This window comes from Pan troglodytes, chromosome 11, assembly GCF_028858775.2.
Source record: "Pan troglodytes isolate AG18354 chromosome 11, NHGRI_mPanTro3-v2.0_pri, whole genome shotgun sequence".
NCBI classification, from domain to species: domain Eukaryota; kingdom Metazoa; phylum Chordata; class Mammalia; order Primates; family Hominidae; genus Pan; species Pan troglodytes.
Genome location: NC_072409.2, coordinates 6849123 through 6867799, shown reverse-complemented (window position 1 = coordinate 6867799; position 18677 = coordinate 6849123). Strand labels below are relative to the sequence as shown.

Here is an 18677-nt window from a genome sequence, read left to right as displayed (position 1 = left end):
GCAAAGAGGTGGCTGAGGAGCAGCTGACCCAGGCTGCCCTCCTAGAGCAGCAGCTGCAGGTCAGCCTCTTAGGATGGGCAGGTTCGGACTTGAAGAGGCAATGGGTCACACAAGTGGGTCCTTCCAAACCCCTGGGGTCCTCCTCAGCCACTACTGCAGAGGGTGACATTTACTGAGGGTGGGCCCATGGGGTAGATCTGGGGACAGGAGCCCATTCCAGTTGTGGATGTGGCAGTCGCAGGGTCTGCTCCAGGGAAGGTGACTGTGCTGACCCCTGAGCTGTCTATTTGGGTCTTGGTATCCTTCGTGCCCAACGCCCTGGGGCTCAGCTCTGAGAAGCTGCCGGAGCCGACCATGGGGGTCTCTCAGAGGCGTCTGCAGGACCGGCACACTTGCCCCTCCCAGTCTGGGGCATGTCTAATTCTTTTTTAGAATCATCCAATGACCACAACTGCCACCAGACACACATTCCCAGACTATGTTCCAGCCTCTTCACATCATTTCACTCGGCCCTTTTAGAGATGAGGAACTTGCCTGAGCTCAAAGCTGGAATGCAGGAGGGTAGAGGTGGGAACCTCGGTCCATGGGGCTCCTGTGTCCCTACTTCAATCACAGTGCCACCCAATATGCTGCTCGGCTTCCCCCACGAGGGCTGAAGGGCAAGAGGGTCCCTCTCTCTCCAAAATGCCCATGGTGCAGGGGCCCTGGGTCAGGAAGGAAAGGATATCTGTACTGCAGCTTCTTGATGAGCTCCTCTGGGGAGATGAAGGTCCTGTAGGTGGTCAGGAACGCCTCGCAGTACAACACCAAATCTAGAGGGAAAAGCAATGCAAACTGCTTGTCTGGGTGCAGAGTGCTGGGGGTGGTAGCCAGGGTGGATTTGAGTCCTTGCTCTGAGAGAGGCAGGGGAAATGGCACGGGGAGTGGGATGGGCGAGGGAGCCGAGGGCCTGGGAACCCCCTCTGGTGCCTCCGCCTGCATGTCCCAGAGAAGTCACACGTCCTCTCTGTCCATCTCTCAAAGGAAACGGCAGATCAGAGAGGGGAAACAGGAAAGGGTTTTATCTCATGGGCACTTTCTACCGATGATGGTGCTGCCTGGAGAACCGTGCTGTGGGAGCTGAGGCCAACTCCGGTCCCAGGGGAAAAGGGCACTTAGGCTGATGAGTGATGCCTGCCCTAGGCATCAAAACCCGGTGGCATGCCTGTTCCAGGTAGGAGCCAGCCCTGGATTAGACTCTGAGAGGCTCTGCCTGTCCTAAGGCTTGATGCTTCAGAGGGTCTCAGCCATCATGGGAACAAAGAAAATCATCTGTTCAAACCCGTCAGCAGGATCCTGAAATGAAATCCTAGGCTTTACTTTTATTTTTAAATTTTTATTATGATTATTATTTTTGAGACAGGGTCTCACTCTATCACTCAGGCTGGAGTGCAGTGGTGCGATCTTGGTTCACTGCCACCTCTGCCTCCTGGGTTCAAGTGATTCTCCTGCCTCAAGCCTCCCGAGTAGCTGGGACCACAGGCATGCACCACCAGGCCTGGCTGATTTTAGTAGAGACAAGGTTTCACCATGTTGGCCAGGCTAGTCTCAAACTCTTGGCCTCAAGTGATTCACCCAGCTTGGCCTCCCAAAGTGCTGGGATTACAGGCGTGAGCCACCGTGCCTGGTCAGTACTTTTAGATGGTAGGGTCCAATCAGAAAAATCCGGGGAAATTCCACGTTTTGGGTCCTAAGGGATAGGCTGAAGAGGCACGGCTTGGGCCGGGTACCAAGGAGAGGCATGGTGCCAGCCACTGGGCAGGTGTGGGCTGGCAGCTCCAGCTTACCCCTCACCTCTCCATGCCTGCCTCCTCTTAGGGGGGCTGGTACCAGTCAGGGACTCCCAGACTTTCCAGAATTACAACAGCCCTATTTATTTGCTGTGGTGACACCTTCTCAACTGTGCTGTCTCTGATATTACAGAATGAAGTGGAATTTTAAAATGTAGGACACTGCCTGAGCCAATGGGTGGCCAGACTCACTCCCTGCAGCCACCCCCCGTGCCTGCTGAGGTGTGAGGCCCAAGGAGGCTCTGCAGCCGTGCTCCTCACCGTGAGGCTGGGTGCAAACACGCACTGCTTAAATCTTGTGCTCTGGACATAGACCACCCGCTCCCACCTTCTCCCTCATTCCCGAGCTGCTGGGTAGAGGAATCTCGAGGAATCCACATCTCCAGCTGAGTCATGCTGGCTTGGCTCCTGCCCCCACCCTTGCCCCATCCCCTCCTGCATCAAACAAGAGAGGAAAACCCACGCCTGCTCTTGCACTGGGGGCTGCGTGGGGTGGGGCTGGCAGGTGAGGGAGGCTCCGGGCTGGGAATCACAGCAGGGCCCATCCGCACTGTGCTCAGGCTCATTCCTCGGCCCCCACACCCACCCAGTTCACTGTCAAGCTTGGATTTTTGTTCAAAGAGTTTGGGGAAGGAAGCAGAGACGGCACCAGCATAGACCCATACCTGCTTCTGGAAGAATGGGCCCAAGTCAACTGGCCTTTGTGGGTGCATCATTGCCAGTAGCCATGACAACTTCGTGGGACTCGCTGGTGAGCACTGGGCCATGCCTTGAACATATGCCACATCCTTCAATGCCCAGAGCAATCCCACAAGGACAGAGTCCTGTTACCCTACCGAGAGAGGAGGAGCCCAGGCACAAGGCCACACCACCCGCAAGCAATGTGGCGGGGTCGGCGCCCATGTCTGCCCAATTCCAGAGCCCTCCCCCATCTGCTGTGCCCTGGATTATGGCAGATGGGACAGCGCCTGGCTTCTGGGACGGGCAGTGCTGTGCCACCCCTCTAGAGATCACAGGACTCTCGATGTGGTCCTGAGCACTCTGTGCGCCCTGGCTCACCTGGTCTTTGTGACAGCCCTAAAAGGCCCCGAAATTGTCCCTCATTTTCCTCCTAAGGAATCGGAAGCTCCGGGGCTAAGTGACAGGCCTGGCACACAGTTGCCAAGGGATAGACAGGATCTAAGCTGAGGCCTGAGGCCAAGGCTGACCTGACCTTCTCCCATGCAGGTCCTGACACCTGAGAGCAGAGCCGCGCAACCACAAAGCACCCCCACACGGCCTCTCCCTGCCAAGCCCTGCTCGGCAGGCTGGGCTCCACGGGCCTGAGCCACGGGGCTCCCAGCTGCTCGTGCTGCTGGTGCAGTCTCTGGCTTGCAGGATGCACCTGCCCAAGGAGCTTGCTTTGTTACCTGCCACAGGGTGCTTCACCCTCCCAGTGGAGCCATGGCTTCTGCCTCAGTAATACTTCCTACGTAAAACTTTGGTTCTGGGGAGCCTCCAACCCTTCTGCTAGTAAAATCAGGCAAAGCTCCCACCGGCACGGAGCGTCCTCTCAGCAGGTCCAGCCAGCAAAAGCCAGAAGCCTCTTGGCTGTCCTGTCTCAGGGACCCCTCCAGCCTTGGCCACAGCTGGCTGTACCCGACAGGACAGTGGAGTTCACCCTTTGGAGCCGAGGTCTGAAGCCAGCTCCCATTTCAGCCCCTCGCTGTGGACAAAAAGGAAATGAAAGTCGCTCCCATGCCTGGCTGAGTATGGAGTCCCCCATGTCAGGCAGGGAGGGGGATTCACTGCAGAGAAGCCAAGCAAGGGCTGCACTCGGCGCTCAGGATGCTGCTGATCACGCCCCCAGCACCGCTGACATGCGGGGCAGGTTTCACACTCCCTCACGTAATCCACACAACAACAGGCACCGTTCACCCCTTCAACAAGTGGAGTCGGCTCAGGCCGAGAAGCCCGGGGACTGCCCAGGGGCCCTCTGAGCCTGTCATGGCACAGCTGGGGCTAGGATGCAGCATCGCCAGGTCTGGGCCCTGCCCTGGTCAGAACAAAGGGTGAGGGAACAGTGAAGGGGAGGGCGGAGCAGTGGCTGCGGTGAGTTTGTGGGAGCCATCTCTTCTTTTTCTCTAATTTTCTGCAATGTAAATATTTTTTAGTACTACTTCCATAATTCAGAAATTCCCCGAGTCACTCTGGGTCACATGTTTTGGGAAACGTGCTGAGGAAACACAGGGACAGAGTCCCTTACAGAAATGAAACGGGTTGGGCTAGGATTTCAAGGTGGGGGTGTTTTCATTCCCTCCACAATTTACTTCACCATTGCTCTGACATCATCTTTTAAATCATTTTTTTAAACGTAAAAAGAGAAGCAGCGTGTGGAGAGACTGGCCGGCCGGGTGGTGCTGGCCCCTTGAGGGCAGGCAGTGAAGGGTGCTGCGGCCATGCCCCATCAGGTCACTGGCACCTCCTTTCCAGAGCATGACTGGGAATGACAACTCTTTTGCTAGCAGAGTCCACCCAACAGGACGTTTTAGGGATTAGGGGATGGTCCCTGCTTTTCCAGCCCTCTCAATCAGCACACTGAATGCGTGGTAGGGTGGGGCAGCTGTGTGCTGTGAAACTGAGGCCACTGCTACAGAATTGAAGGTTCCTGGACAGAACAAACTTTCAAGAATTTCCTCGTGGAGTATGTGAGTGAAGTCCGGTCTAATGGTCTGCAACAATAGAGTGACTCAGCAGTCAGGAAAGGAATCAAAACGTACCTGCATGTTATCTTAAGTTTAGTACTACTGGGTGACATGCCATCACTCAAGGCGCTGTCTGTGGCGCGCTTAGTATGCACTGAGCCCCTCAAGGACCCTGGAGGCCCTGGGGTCACTACCTTGTAACAGCGGAGGACAGATGCCATGCACGCCTGGAGTTGAACATGATCTACTTGTCTTCCAAGGTGGGCTCTCCCTGCTCTGACTCAGGCGCACCAGGACTGCTGATCAGACCTGCTCAGGGCTGTGGCTGCCAGGAGGGGACAGGATAGCGGTGGGAGGCCGAGTGGCACCTGGGGCAGGACCAGCCCCAATCTAGTGAGCTCACTGACACAAAGGCCGCTGCGGTGAGGGCACCCTACCTTTCCTGTCAGTCTCAGTAGCATGGACCAATAAGATGTCCCCAGATCCTCCGCGGACGTCCGGCCCGTCATCACCCTGTAATGAACACAGCCAAGGAAGGTATGAGGCAGAGTATGCCCTTCAGAGAATCAGTTTAGGAAGAAACAGGCAGGAATGAGATGACAAAATGCCCTGCAACCCCAAGTCCCCTCTCCTTCTGTGCTCCTCGGCCCAGGAGCAGTGTGGCTGCGCTGCGATGCCAGGGGTGCCCTCCAGACTCACCTTGTGCTTGGTGACAGGCACAAACTGGACTGTGTCTGGGAGCTGGATGGCCTGGGAGCTGCCCTGGCACCAAGGCACCAGGGCATGTCACTGTTTTGAGCACACAACTTGGGCCAGGGGACACAGCACCTTCCATCCTTCCCTGCTCACCAAACCACAAGTCAGAGGTGAGGTAGGACCCCCTGGGGGCAAGACAGTCCCCAGCCTTGCCCAGGATGCCTGTGGAGGCAGCAGGACTATTTCTAAGCATGTTCATGTTCCCCAAAACTGCAGCAAGCGGCCCTACATCTAAATCCGTCTCCCCAGGTGGAAGTAGAAGTTACTTGCATTGGCACAAGGTTCTTCTGTGGGGCCCTTCCTTAAAGGAGAGCAAAGCATTACAGACAGAAATATTCAATGACTTCTGACGCTGCACACCTGCCACCAACCCACCTGCCTCTTAAGAAGCAAGTCTTGCTTCCATGTGGGCAAACAGAGGCCACCCAGCGTAGAGCCAAAAAGAGCTGTGACTAGGGCCAGGACCAGAGGTCCAGGACAACCCCCCAGGCCTGTTTCTGCCCCTGGCCCTCAATGCGCCTTGCTCTGTAACGCTGGAGGGACGGAACCAGCCCTCTCAGCTGCGGTACACACTCTAGGACTCGCCCACCTTTTTATTTTTAGGCTTTGGTATTTTACCTCCTGACTCCAGAGGCCTGAGATTGTCTTGGGTTTACCTCTAGGAGTAGGAACTATGCCTTTGACCTGATTTTAAGGAAGAAATTTATGGCAAGGATCTCTCTGCAGAGGAGCCCAGCTGTGTGAGTACCCTCATCAGCCCTGCCTGCGTGTGACAGCCCAAGGCGCAGACACGTTCCTGGGCTGCTCCCTGCCATGGCCAGAGCCAGCGCATCCTTGCCTGGGAGTGCGCAAAGGGCAGTATCTGCCCTTTTGTCCATGTGTCATCAAATCGAAGCCCCAAAACAGTTGCCTCCTGGTGCGGGCCAAGGCTGCTTTATGAAGCTGTTCCTTTGTACTTCTAGCACTGCACGGCAGGAGGGAGAGGCAGGGCACTCTCTGTCCTGCTTCCTCTCCACTGTCACAGGTTTGGGCCCTTTTTCACCAACGAGGTTCTGCAGGCAAGGCACAGGACCAGGGAATCCACAGAGTCCAGGCCTGAATTTTCTTTTCTTTTTTTTAGAGATGGGTCTTGCTGTGTTGCCCAGGCTGGTCTTGAACTCCTGGACTCAAGCCATTCCCCTGCCTCTGTCTCCCAGACTGAAGCTACAGTGGAGCTATTTTTTCAACAACAGAAAAAGTTTCCCATTAGTGAGGGCCGGCCACATGCAGGCTCTGTCTGCAGAGCATTTACAGGGGTTCCATCTCCACACCCTCAGGAGTTCTGGCATCTTTAGCTAGAGAGGCTGCAGAACTTGACCCGTGTAAGATGACTTTCTATAAGCATCAGAAGGAGACAGCACACTTCCCCTGGAGTCTACCCCTCCAGAGCCCACAGCCCAGAGGCTCACCAGGGGCATTGAAAGACTTGGTCTCTAAGCCTCCTAGGGTTGTTCTGCTTATGACAAGATCACATTCTTCTCTGCCCCACCTGCTCTCCTCTGTGGGGCCAGGCTGCAAAGCCCCAGCCCGGGAAGTTCTCACCTCCTGCTTGAGCGTCAGCCTGGACATAATTTCGTTGTGGTCAATGAGGGACAGCTCGTCCACTTCCTCCTCCGACTGAGCCGACTCCAGAGCATCTGGTGACTTTGGGGCCCTGCGGGGAGAAGTGGTTTGTGTTGCAAGTGTCAAACCGGCTCAGCTCCCGATGCCTGGAGGCCAAGGCAGTGCCGGTGTGCACGGCTCGAAACCGCTCCCGGAACACGCCTGCCCCGATGGCAGCTACGTCACTATGGACTGGATCCTCAGCTCTGCTACTGACTGGCTGTGTGGCCATAGGACAGTCGCTGCTGCCTCTGGATGTTCCATCTGTACATGGAAGTGATTCCGCTGGGAAAATAAAAAGGTTCCATTAAGCTGTTTGAGTGATGGTCTCAGCCACTCCCTGCCAAGGCCCACCACACGGTTAGCATTTAGGGAGAGGAGGAGCTAAGGGGCAAGCAGAATGGGAGAGAAAGCTGCATTGCTCTTGAGGCTGCTCCCCAAGTCTTCTCCAAGGACCGACTTGCCACGGGACCCTTTGCTTGGCGCTAAGAAAGAGCTGTGAACCAAGCAGACACAGCCTCTTGTCCCTGAGGGTTCAGTCGAGCAGGAGACGGAATTTATTTATTTGCTTTCTTTTTTTTTTTTTTTGAGACGGAGTCTCGCTCTGTCACCCAGGCTGGAGTGCAGTGGCGCAATCTTGGCTCATCACAACCTCCACACCTCCTGGGTTCAAGTGATTCTCCTGCCTCAGCCTCCTGAGTAGCTGGGATTACAGGCACATGCCACTACGTCCTGCTAATTTTTGTATTTTTAGTAGAGACAGGGATTCACTATGTTGGTCAGGCTGGTCTCGAACTCCTGACCTCGTGATCTGCCCAATTCGGCTTCCCAAAGTGCCGGGATTATAGGTGTGAGCCACCGTGCCCAGCCACTTATTTGTTTTTTTTTTGAGACAGAGTCTCCCTCTGTAGCCCAGGCTGGAGTGCAGTGGTGCGATCTTGGCTCACTGCAGCCCTGACCTCCTGGGCTCAAGCCATCCTCCCACCTTAGTCTCCCAAGTAGCGAGGACTACAGGCACAAGCCACCATGCCTGGATAATTCTGTTCATTGTAGGGATGAGGTCTCACTATGTAGCTCAGGCTGGTCTTGATCTCCTGACTCATGTGATTCTCCTGCTTTGGCCTCTCAAAGTGTTAAGATTATAAGCACGAGCCACCGTGCCCAGGCTTTTTTTTTTTTTTTTTTTTTGAGACAGAATTTTAAAACAAGTGGTCACAGTAGCACAGAGAAAGGGGAAGCCCAGAAGGGTACCATGAGCACAACCAGGGGGTCTGGCCTCGTCTAAAGGTCGGGAGGCTTCTGGAATGGGATGGGTGAGCCGAGGCTTGCAGTACTGAGCCTAAGTTGCCGGCTGAAGGATGGGAGAGAACATTTCCCACAAAGGGGAAGGTGGGACGGCCGGGGGTGTCCAAGATGAGTCTCCCAGCTTAGGGTGTTCTGGGGAGAGTGGAAGCTGGGCCTACAGATACGCCTGGCTTTCCCCTGGCATTTTCTTCCACGTTCCTCTATTTTATTCTGGCCCGTCTTGTGGTCATAGGTCACATTTTAACCCCAGGTATCTGAGATGTAAAAATATGTGCCTTTAGGCCAAACGTGGTGGCTCACGCCTGTAATTCCAGCACTTTGGGAGGCCGAGGCAGGTGGATCACTTGAAGTCAGGAGTTCGAGACCAGCCTGGCCAACATGGTGAAACCCTGTCTCTACTAAAAATACAAAAACTAGCTGGGCGTGGTGGCGCTTGCCTGTAACCCAGCTACTTGGAGGCTGGGGCAGGAGAATCACTTGAACCCAGGAGGTGGAGGTTGCAGTGAGCCGAGATCGCACCACTGCACTCCAGCCTAGGTGACAGAGTGAGACTCTGTCTCAAGGGGAAAAAAAATGTGCCATCAGTAAAAGAATATGGATGGGTCAGAGTGGGCCCTGCCCAGTCTCGAGAAGATCCCTGCTCCACATCTCGTCAATGTTCACCCTGTGGTTTGGCCTTGATGGAGGGACAACATCCCATAATTATTTCTGAGCAGTCAAAGTGTTCATCCTTCTCTTTCATGAGAACCATCTGGAACTCTGAAGACGATACTTTGGGGTCCAGTGAAGCTAGTGGCATACCCACGAGCTGCATTTGCTTGGCCCACACACTCTGCCCCAGGTATTAACCTAGAAACCACACCATTCCTGGCTTCACACCTGGGGAAAGCTCAGTCTGGGCAGACAAGTCAGAGAGACAAGTCAGAGAGCACAAGAGTGGCCAGGAGGCAGGCTGGGCAGGTGGCCCTCTTCAACAGGTCCCTATGCAATGCCTTCTCATTTCTTTTTCTTTCTTTTGCTATTTTTATTAACTGCCTCTTCAACCATTCATGCTGAGCCCTGATAATGACAAGTGGGCACTCCCTTGCTCTAAGGTCACCAAAGACCCCAGAGGTGGCTAAAGCTTGACCTAAGGAGGGAGGAAAAGCTTGAACACGTGGAACATTTCATAGAGAAGGGGAAGTCAATGTGAAGTTGCAGGTGGGAGTGCCCATTTGCAGATCCTACACATCATATTTCACAGGTGCATACTGGGGAAATTTACTACGTATTTCTACACTTGGTCAGGTTTGGTTTATGCTAATATTGAAAAATGTGGCCAGGCATTGTGGCTCACGCCTGTAATCCCAGCACTTTGGGAGGCTGGGGCAGGTGGATCATGAGGTCAGGAGATTGAGACCATCCTGGCTAACATGGTGAAACCCCGTCTCTACTAAAAATACAAAATAAATAAATAAATAAAAACTTAGCCGGGCATGGTGGCACATGCCTGTAGTCCCAGCTACTTGGGAGGCTGAGGCGGGAGAATCGCTTGAGCCCGGGAGGCGGAAGTTGCAGTGAGCCGAGATCGCGCCACTGCACTCTAGCCTGGGCGACAGAGTGAGACTCCGTCTCAAAAAAAAAAAAAAAAAAAAAAGTTATCAAACATTAAAGAGCTGTAACGACTAAATGCAATGAACAGCTCCTGATCTTGGCTGCAAAAAATTAAGATATAAAAGACAATCTTGTTAGCAACATCACATGCACACATATGTCTAGAAATGTCCCTGATAACAAGTTTGTAAGTGGAGGGGGTGTCTTTTACACTCCCTACCAACTTGAAAGAGGCCAAGACCAAGGGAGGTTGGCCTGGGATTTGAAAAAGAAAGGACAAGGCTATCGTGGGTAATTTGTAAGGTAGATAATATAGGTGCAAACAATCAAGAAGTAATGGCAAACTACATGTGAAGGCCTTTGCAGGGTGGGGTTATTAGTGATTTTTCTTGCTTTCTTGCAGTTTTCTATGCTTTTCAACAGTTTCTATCCTGAGCTTGTATTATTTGAGAATCAGAAAAAAAGGAAGAGGGCCAGGTACAGTGGCTCATGCCTGTAAGCCCAGCACTTTGGGAGGCTGATGTGGGAGGATCGCTTGAAGCTAGGAGTTGGTGACCATCCTAGGCAACATAGCGAGACCTCGTCTCTACAAAAAACTAAAACAATCAGCTGGGCGTGGTACTGCATGCCTGTAGTCCCAGCTATCTGGGAGGCTGAGGTGGGAGGATCGCTTGAGCCTGGGAGTTCAAGGTTATAGTGAGCTGCAATTGTGCCACTGCACTCCAGTCTGGGTAACAGATCAATACCCTGTCTCTAAAAAACAAAGAAAAGAAATAAGGAAAGAAGGAAGAGTTTCAACTTGAAATACCCTCAGGCCTAGGGGCCAGCTGGGAGAGGCCGCTCAGGCAGGCCTCATGAGTGGGCACACTGCTCTCGGGGGACCCAGCTCCTCTGGGTCCACTTCCTACCTCTCACTGCCGTCTCTGCTGTCCTTCCCAGGGACGCCGCTGACCGCTGAGGGATCTCTGGGATGTCCGTCTTTCCCAGCCGGTGGCTCCTGGAAAGAGGAGTGGGTGCTGAGTTCTGGACAGGGGCCCTCTGCGGGGCTGCTCTGTCTTCCCAGCAATCCTGCCTACAAGTGGCTGTGGAGTGCAAGTTCCTATGGAGCAATCTCAGATGTGAACAAATTAAAGATGAATGCCGTTAATCACAGGAAACACAAGCCCTCAAGACTAGCATGTGGCCTTTGGAGAAAGTGAAAGGTGCCACTACTTGTATCATCTGTAAGCTGCCAACCTAGGCAAAGCCACCTCAACCACCTCCTCAAAGAAGACTGTCATAGCCACTCCCCCCGAGCACAGCCAGGCACTGGGCTCTAGGCTGTGCCCACTTGTCCTCATTTGACTTCGTCAGTGAGCTAACACCATCGTCCCCACTCCATGCATAGAAACAGAGGCCAGAAGTCAAGGACCCTGCTCAAGACCACACAGCTCATAAACAGCAGAGCTTGGATTTGAACCCAGGGCTATCTACCTGCAAAGCCTGTGCCCTTAACCACTGGGCCCTGCTGTCGTGAACCAAACTCTGCTGATTTAAAGAAGTCCTCAGGGCTGCAGTGCTCAACCGGGTTCAGTCCCCAAAGGGCCAGCTCTCAGGCCCTGGGGTGCCAGTCCCCTCTTCCTCCGGCAGACTTGCTTCCTCCTGGGTCCCTGGGCTGGCCCTACTCAGTGACAACATGGCCCGCCAACATCCCTGGTCTGCTGCTGAGCCTGATGGAGAACTGGGGCAGGACAAATACAGAAAGAGTGCTTCAAGGCAAGGAGCCAGTGAGCCCTGGAAGTGTCACAGTGGAGGGAGAGAGCCATGCGAAGCTGGCCTCTCCCTGCACGTGGACTTCACCATGGGGAGGCTGAGCCGGGGGGTGCCAGATGCACATGTCAGCAGAGGAGACAGCTCCCATGGACTGGGTCAAATCCCACTGGAGTGAACACTCTTCAATGTTCTACAACCTGCTAATGTCTGAAACAGGGCTGGCTCTGGGTGGGCCTCTGAACCCCTGTGGGGACCCTGCTGAGAGAACCACCTGAACGGGTGTGACCAAGCTCTTCACGGGTGGGGCCCCACCCTGGGGTGGATCACTGGGAGTCTTCCAGCCCTCATGGGCCTCCCTTCAAGGAACTTGTCCCACCTGGGCTCATGGGGGGAGCAATTTCTGAAGCTTTTGAACTTGCTCATGTTTGGCTGAAGCAAAATGTGGAAAGTGGATTGCTCAATAGAACTGCTGTATCGCGATGGTCGGGAGCTGGGGCAGCAGCGTCACGAGGGTGCTGACGTCGGGTACCTTGTGGCTCCCTCAGGATGGGGGGTGTGCATAGTCACGGCAGGGGCTATGGGCCAGACTCACCTGCTTCCTCAGAAGCAGTTAGTGTTGGAGCAATGGGACATGCTGGGGAGGGAGATGAAGGTCTGAAAGGCCCTATGGGGAGAAGAGTCCCTCCCTCTGCATGAGGGACAGAAGATGAAGCCAACACCAGAAGATGAGGGAGGAAGGAACCCCACAGAGAGCACTAGATGCACAGCCGGGGCCCGTGCCATGCTGGTCCCAGAGATTTCTAGAAGACCCGTCTGGCCAGGCTCTGAGGAGTGCCACACGCACTGAAGCAGGAGCAAAGGGCAGACCTCCACCTGGAAGGCACGTCCTCTCCAAAGGGCCGAGCTGGCTCCCAGCAGCCTGCAGGAGCCCAGTCCACTGGTGACTAGGAGGGGGCTCAGCCCAACAGAAGCAGGTGCGGGGGAAGCGGCCTCAGGAGGGCAGGGCCCAAGCCCCGCCAGGCCAGGCCACATGCAGGAGGCCGCCCGAGGTTACTTACTCCTCGAGAGGGAGCCAGCTCCTCGCTGCTCTGGCCAGAGGAATACAGATTGACATATTCACCCTCACCAGCTTCCTCACTGGCGTTTTCACTCTGGGGGAGACAGGACGAGAGGAAAGACACATGGGCCAGGCCCTCCAGCCGGCCCTCACAGCTGGCCAGGGGATGCCACGGCCTGCACTCTGGTCTTCCCAGGTGCAGAGAGCAAAGCTGCTTTTGCCACCTCTTGCCTCTGTGCTAGAGGGGATCCAAGTCTCCTGCTGCTGCTTCTCCAATGGTGTCTGGGGCTAAATCATCCTGGAGAGATGGCCCCACTGTAGTGGAGACAGCAGGGGTCCCCAGTGTGGCGGGAAACGATTATGGAGGGAGAGAAGCAACACATCAAGACAATCCCACATACTGGGGAGTGGGGTCCGCTGCCTGCACTTCCTCTGCCCCATGTACTTGTCTGCTCCAATCCGCAAGGCAGCATTTCTCTGAGTTGGACGAAGCGCTACAGGTACTTTAACAGGCTAGAGACCAGGCTTCTGTCATCGGCACCACATGCAACCGAACAGATACTTGTCCTGAATCTGTCACCTCCACACTTGCAAAGGGCTTTGTACCTTTCCCTAAAAACAGACAAGTAAATGGAAAGCTAGGAGCATTTTGTATCTTATGCGTCTGATAAGTTCCTCTCTAAATGGCCACTAATCCATTTGTGGAAAATCAGATTCCTAGTTTGATAGAACTTTGTATAGAAGAGTCAGTTCTGTTCTGGAAACACATGGGCTCCCATTGCACCTTGTGACCCTCAGTAGCTGTCAGCTCAGCCATGCTGCCAGCAGGTGTGCGCTGGCAGCCCCCGACTGCTAGTAAAGGGGAGGCAGTGTCTTTCAGGAACAGTGAAACCGCTTTTTAAAAAACGTGCAGCCCCATGTGCAGGGGTGTGTGTGTGTGTGCACTGAGTTCTCACCGAGTCAGTGAAAGAGGTTTCGGAAGGAAGGCAGACAGTATTCCCATGAAAGCTGCTCTCCTGAGAAGCCGAGAGAGGCCCGTCCACGGTGCTGGGAGGTGGACCGGCCATGGTTGGCACGGCTAAGTCAGAGCTCTGAGACTGGTGGGCAGGTGGGAAATGTGGAGAGGAAGAGGAGGTAGGCGGAAGGAAAGGCGGAACGGAAGCTTGGTGGTGAGGCACGAAATCCTGGGAGTAGGACCTAAACACAGACTTATACTACAGAATCCAGGTGGAGAACAAACAAACACGAGAATACGAGAAGAAAACAGAAAAGAGAAAAAGTAATTAGATTGGCAGTAGCTGAGCAGTGACAGGACGTTCACAGTAACTTAGTCTAATGGGCCACCAATCACGCCAAGCAACCCCCAGTCCTCGGGCCACTGTGATACCCACACCCAGCACCTCCTCCCTTGAGAAGGGCCCTGAGACTGGAGAGTGAACAGCGCTGTCCTCAGGGCTATCTAAACAGCATGACACAGAGAACGGCTCAAGTGGCCACATGCTCCGCTGGGACAGAAAATAAAACCCGCGTGGCCCATCGCTGTCTTGCCTGCTCAGGAACTTCGTGGCCAAATTCAATGTCACTGTAATTACTCATTTTGAATTTCTGGATGAATCTCTAGGTTTTATTCCTTAAGAGTCAAACACTGCAACTTTTAAACATTGAAATCCACCTTGAATGCTTTTGGAAAGGAGCGGCACAAACCTTAAGCGTGGCTGGCAAGCTGCACTATGGAAATGCTAACGATGTCTGAGTCCATTTCTCTTCCTACCCCATTTTTTTCTTTCTTTCTTTCTTTTTTTTTTTTTTAAAACAAATGAAGTAGGCTGGGCATGGTGGCTCACACCTGCAGTCTCAGCACTTTGGGAGGCCAAGGCAGGTGGATTGCTTGAGCCCAGGAGTTTGAGGCCAGCCTGGGCAACATGGCAAAACCCCATCTCTACAAAAAATACAAAAATGAGCTGGGGGTGGTGGTGAGTGCCTGTAGTTTTAGCTGCTCTGGAGGCTGAGATGGGAGGATCACTTGAGCCCAGAAGGCAGAGGTTGCAGTGAGGCAAGATCAAGTCACTGTACTCCAGGCTGGGTGACAAAGCAAGGTCCTGTCTCAAATAAAAACAAATGTGATCTTACAACAGCTTTGATGCCACCTTGTAGCCACAAGGCTATACTCCCCCAGATGCTCATCAGAGAGGAAAGACAGTGTGTTGAGAAGTGACAGCAAATCCCATGGCTTCTGGGGTCCAGTGAGCACCCCTGGCTGGGGCTCTGCTGCTGAAGGAGGGACAGAGGTGTTCCAGGACCTGGTCAGCAGCCACCACGTGGAGAGAACCTAATGATGTGATGTCACCGTGTCCTACAAAGGCCCGCCATCATGCTGCTACCATCATGGGGAGCTGGGAGAGCACTGTGGGGGTGGCCACGTCCAAAGTCCTTGCAGATATGGGTGAATGAATGAGTCACAAAATTAAACAAAACAAAGACCTTGCCGGGCTCACTGGCCCACTACAGAGGCGGGGACGTGAGGAAAGTCAAGCCCAGTGCAAATGTGCGTGCCACTCGCTCAAACATTCTCTGTGTTTGCTGTGGCTGGGGATTTTCAGAACCCATGGAAAAGAGGAAGAAGAGGAAGAAAAATGAAGTTTTAAACTAACACGAGGTCAAAGCCACTCATCCTTAAGTAGTTTTTTGTTTTCTCTTTTGAGACAGGGTCTCACTCTGTCACCCAGGCTCACTGCAGCCTCGACCTTCTGGGCTTAAACAATCCTCCCACCTCGGGTTCCTGAGTAGCTGGGACCACAGGTGCATGTCACCACACCCGGCTCACTTTTTGATTTTTTTGTAGAAACGGGGTCTTTCTATGTTGCCCAGGCTGGTCTTGAACTCCTGAGCTCAAACGATCTGCCCGCCTCAGTCGCCCAAAGTGCTGGGATTACAGGGATCAGCCACCATTCCTGGCCCTTAAGCAGTCTGGCAAAGCTACCCTTTAACCTGTACAAAGAGCTACCGTAACTCGAGGGACAACGCAACCCTCTCGTTTCCACCTGTGTGTACAGCCGTGGCCCCTTCCCGGCTGCACTGACCAGAGTTTCAAGCTCCTCCCTCATCTCACTCCTGTGATCTCACACCAGATCCATGACATCTGCCCTAAGCACTCACTACCACTTACACATCTGCTTTCCCATCTTACCTACAAACTCAAGGCCAACCCTATGCCATGGTCAAATAAATCAGTGGAAGTGTCATACATGTGACCAGCACTGAACACTCAGGTACCTGTACAAGTGAAGTTCCCTTCATATCCTTCTTTCAGGAGCTCGGGGGGCAGACACCCTGCTTGGTACACCCTGGCTTGCCGCCCTCACCTACACCCTCACAGCAGGCTCCACGCAACACTTCAACATTTCACAGCAATTACCCAGGATGGCGCTGCAGGCCTGGGAGCTCGCTCTGGGCCTTCCTGGGATGGCAGTGGGGTGAAGGGCTTGGCTTTCTGGGTTTTCCATCGATCTCTGGAGGATGCCTGCACACAGCAAGCCTCCCTTACTGGCTGGGAAAGTCCACAGAGAAGACAGCAAGCGGGATGCACTGGCTGAGGGGTGGGACGGCGTGCTGCTGGGGGGGCTGCCTTCAGGGAACCCTTGCATGACTGTTTCAGGGAGTGGCTCAATCTTTTGCAGCCCCAATTCTCAGATCTGCCAGATGTTCATTCCCAATGCCCAGACACTGCCACGAGATTTGCTAAACAGATCCCCCTCACCTTGCCTTGCTGCTGCCTAGTTTAAGGAGTCATGTTCCGCGCTGACTCCTTCTGGAGTCTTGAAATAGCCTCATCGGCGCCCCCATGTAAAGTCACTTTGTGCTTCCATGTGCCCTGCAATAACTCAGCACCTGATTTACACATACACAAATGGCTTTTGTGTCATCACAAACTGTACCAAGTTGGAGAAGTGTCTTCCTAACCAATCACATGGTGTGTTTAGCCGGTTTTAATTCAACAAGGTGAGGGGCAGACTCCCACAGCGTGGTGCCTCTTCCGGGAGACGGCACAGGGCAGCGGCTGACTGCAAGGTCTCCAGTTGCCCCTCATGGCATCTCTGCTTGTGTGCCCTAGTACAAGTGACTGAAGTTCTTGAGCCTCAGCTCAAGCTGTTCATCTTTAAAACGGGGATGAAAACAATAGCCCCTCCCCCATAAGGTTTCTGCGACGTTCCGCGAGACGCAGAGCGCTGCGTGCAAGTCCTCTGCATGGTGCTGGTGCGGACGACCTCTCCGCCAGCAGCAGCCGTCCTCTCCTGCCCTCCCAACAATCCAGGAACTGCCCTAAATAACAGTACTGGGGCATTCAGTAGGGGCCTAATACATATTTGCTGATACGTATTTTAGTAGGCACCTAATACATAGTCTAGGCACTGTATTAAGGTGTCTAGAATATTACCTGACTCACAGCAGCGTCTCAGTTTTGAGTGTGGATGGGTAAGAGACAAACTTCACCCACTGCATGGGTTCAGGTCCAGACACTGGGGAGGGAGGCTCAGGGAAATGACCAGGGGTGTGGGCTGCCAAGGAGGGGGCAGCTAGCAAGGAGAAAGCAAGGAGAGTCGGCCTCTCTTGGACAAAGGGGCCTGGCCTGCTCTGCCTCTGCCTCTGCAGCTGTGAGCTCACGTTCTGGTATTCAAGCTATGCAGTCGTGCTGGGACAAGAGCCAAACTGGAAAGGTACCTTCACGGGGCAGGGAGACACAGGGAAAACCTTCTGATCACCATGAAGCCCTTGCTGTGCCCCTTGGGCTCTGCAGATGCCAGGAGCTGCATCAGGGCTCATGGTCACACCATTTACAACAGGCCCCCATCTCTACCGATTCCCCAGAGCAATACTTCCAGCCCCTTATGATCACGCTTACCCACAGGGGCAGAGAGAAAGGCAGGGCGGGCCATTCCACAGAAACGCCGCCTCATCACAGCCTGGAGTTTATTTTAGGATCTGGCTCGTGCCGGGGTTTGCTTCTGACGAGCTGCTGCTCTCTGTGCAGCAGGAACTTTTATTTATAGCCAGAATAAGACTGTTTGGGCTGAGGATTTTAGAACGGGAAGGGCTGCCTGTCTGAGACTTGCAAACTTCTGCACAAGATCTAGGGGTGCCAGTTAGGAGAGGGGTGCCTGGCCCCCAATGTCAGCCCTGGTCACATAGCCAGTCGAAACACAGCAGGGACTGCCTCATGAGGACGAGAACAACTATTCCTACCTCATGCTTCCTGCTAGGCAGATGAAATGTTGCACGGATCATCTCAATTAACCTACACACAGTGCCTTACTGTTCTTATTACTGATGAAAATACTGAGGCTGGGAGGGGAGACCACATGCCTAATAACACAGCTGGCAAGATGTTGCGTGGGTATGACTGATATCACAATCAGTTCGTGTTTTCTGAAATACTGAGGTGTATCCTGGACGAGACAGGCCCTAACCATTGCAATCCCACAGCTCTGCAGGGTACAGCCTTACCAAATCTGCAGAGTTCCTCAGCTGAGTGCTTTGTGACACCAGGCATGCAAAGCCCAGTAAGCTGAGACTTGATCCATAAGCCAGGATGCAGAGAGGGGTGCACTGGCCAGAGTGTGGCAGGACAGGCAGGGAAAAGGTGGAATCAGTAACCAACTCCTTTGGAAACACACCCCTGAAAGCCACTGGGCCCCGGAGTCGAAACGATGCTGGAGGCTGATGACCTCATATGTGAGCGTGTGGCCAATTCATTAAAAGGCAAAGCTGCCTGAAGCTGGCCAGGCACCAGTTTTTTTTCTCACAAGTAAAATACTTAGAAAAGGCACTAGTTTTTGGTGACACCTTCTCTCTATTATAGTCCTGGCATGGAAAGAGGACTAGGGATGGGCTCTGTGTTGCCTTAGCAAGAAAGCAGGAAACATCTTTTTCTTCCTTTCTTTTTTTGAGACAGGGTCTCGCTCTGTCACCCAGGTTGGAGTGCAGTGATGCGGTCATGGCTCACTGTAGCCTCAACCTCCTGGGTTCAACCGATTCTCCTGCCTCAGCCTCTCAAATAGGGGG

General features: G+C 53.7%; 1 protein-coding gene across 22 annotated transcripts in view; it reads right to left on the bottom strand.

Moving 5' to 3' along the window:
- RAPGEF1 (Rap guanine nucleotide exchange factor 1) overlaps positions 1-18677 on the bottom strand; it is a 162239-nt gene that overhangs the window by 13826 nt on the left and 129736 nt on the right. For 11 of the 22 annotated variants that reach the window (XM_063788135.1, XM_054659201.2, XM_024345936.3 and 8 more), the window contains 6 exons: positions 13574-13831; positions 12619-12711; positions 10717-10805; positions 6851-6962; positions 4951-5026; positions 728-812 (listed from right to left, as the gene is read on the bottom strand). In XM_063788135.1, the coding sequence (XP_063644205.1) occupies positions 728-812; positions 4951-5026; positions 6851-6962; positions 10717-10805; positions 12619-12711; positions 13574-13831 (713 nt within the window). The remainder of the gene's footprint in view (positions 1-727; positions 813-4950; positions 5027-6850; positions 6963-10716; positions 10806-12618; positions 12712-13573; positions 13832-18677) is intronic. The other 11 variants (XM_024345943.3, XM_054659202.2, XM_024345942.3 and 8 more) reach the window with 3 other exon arrangements.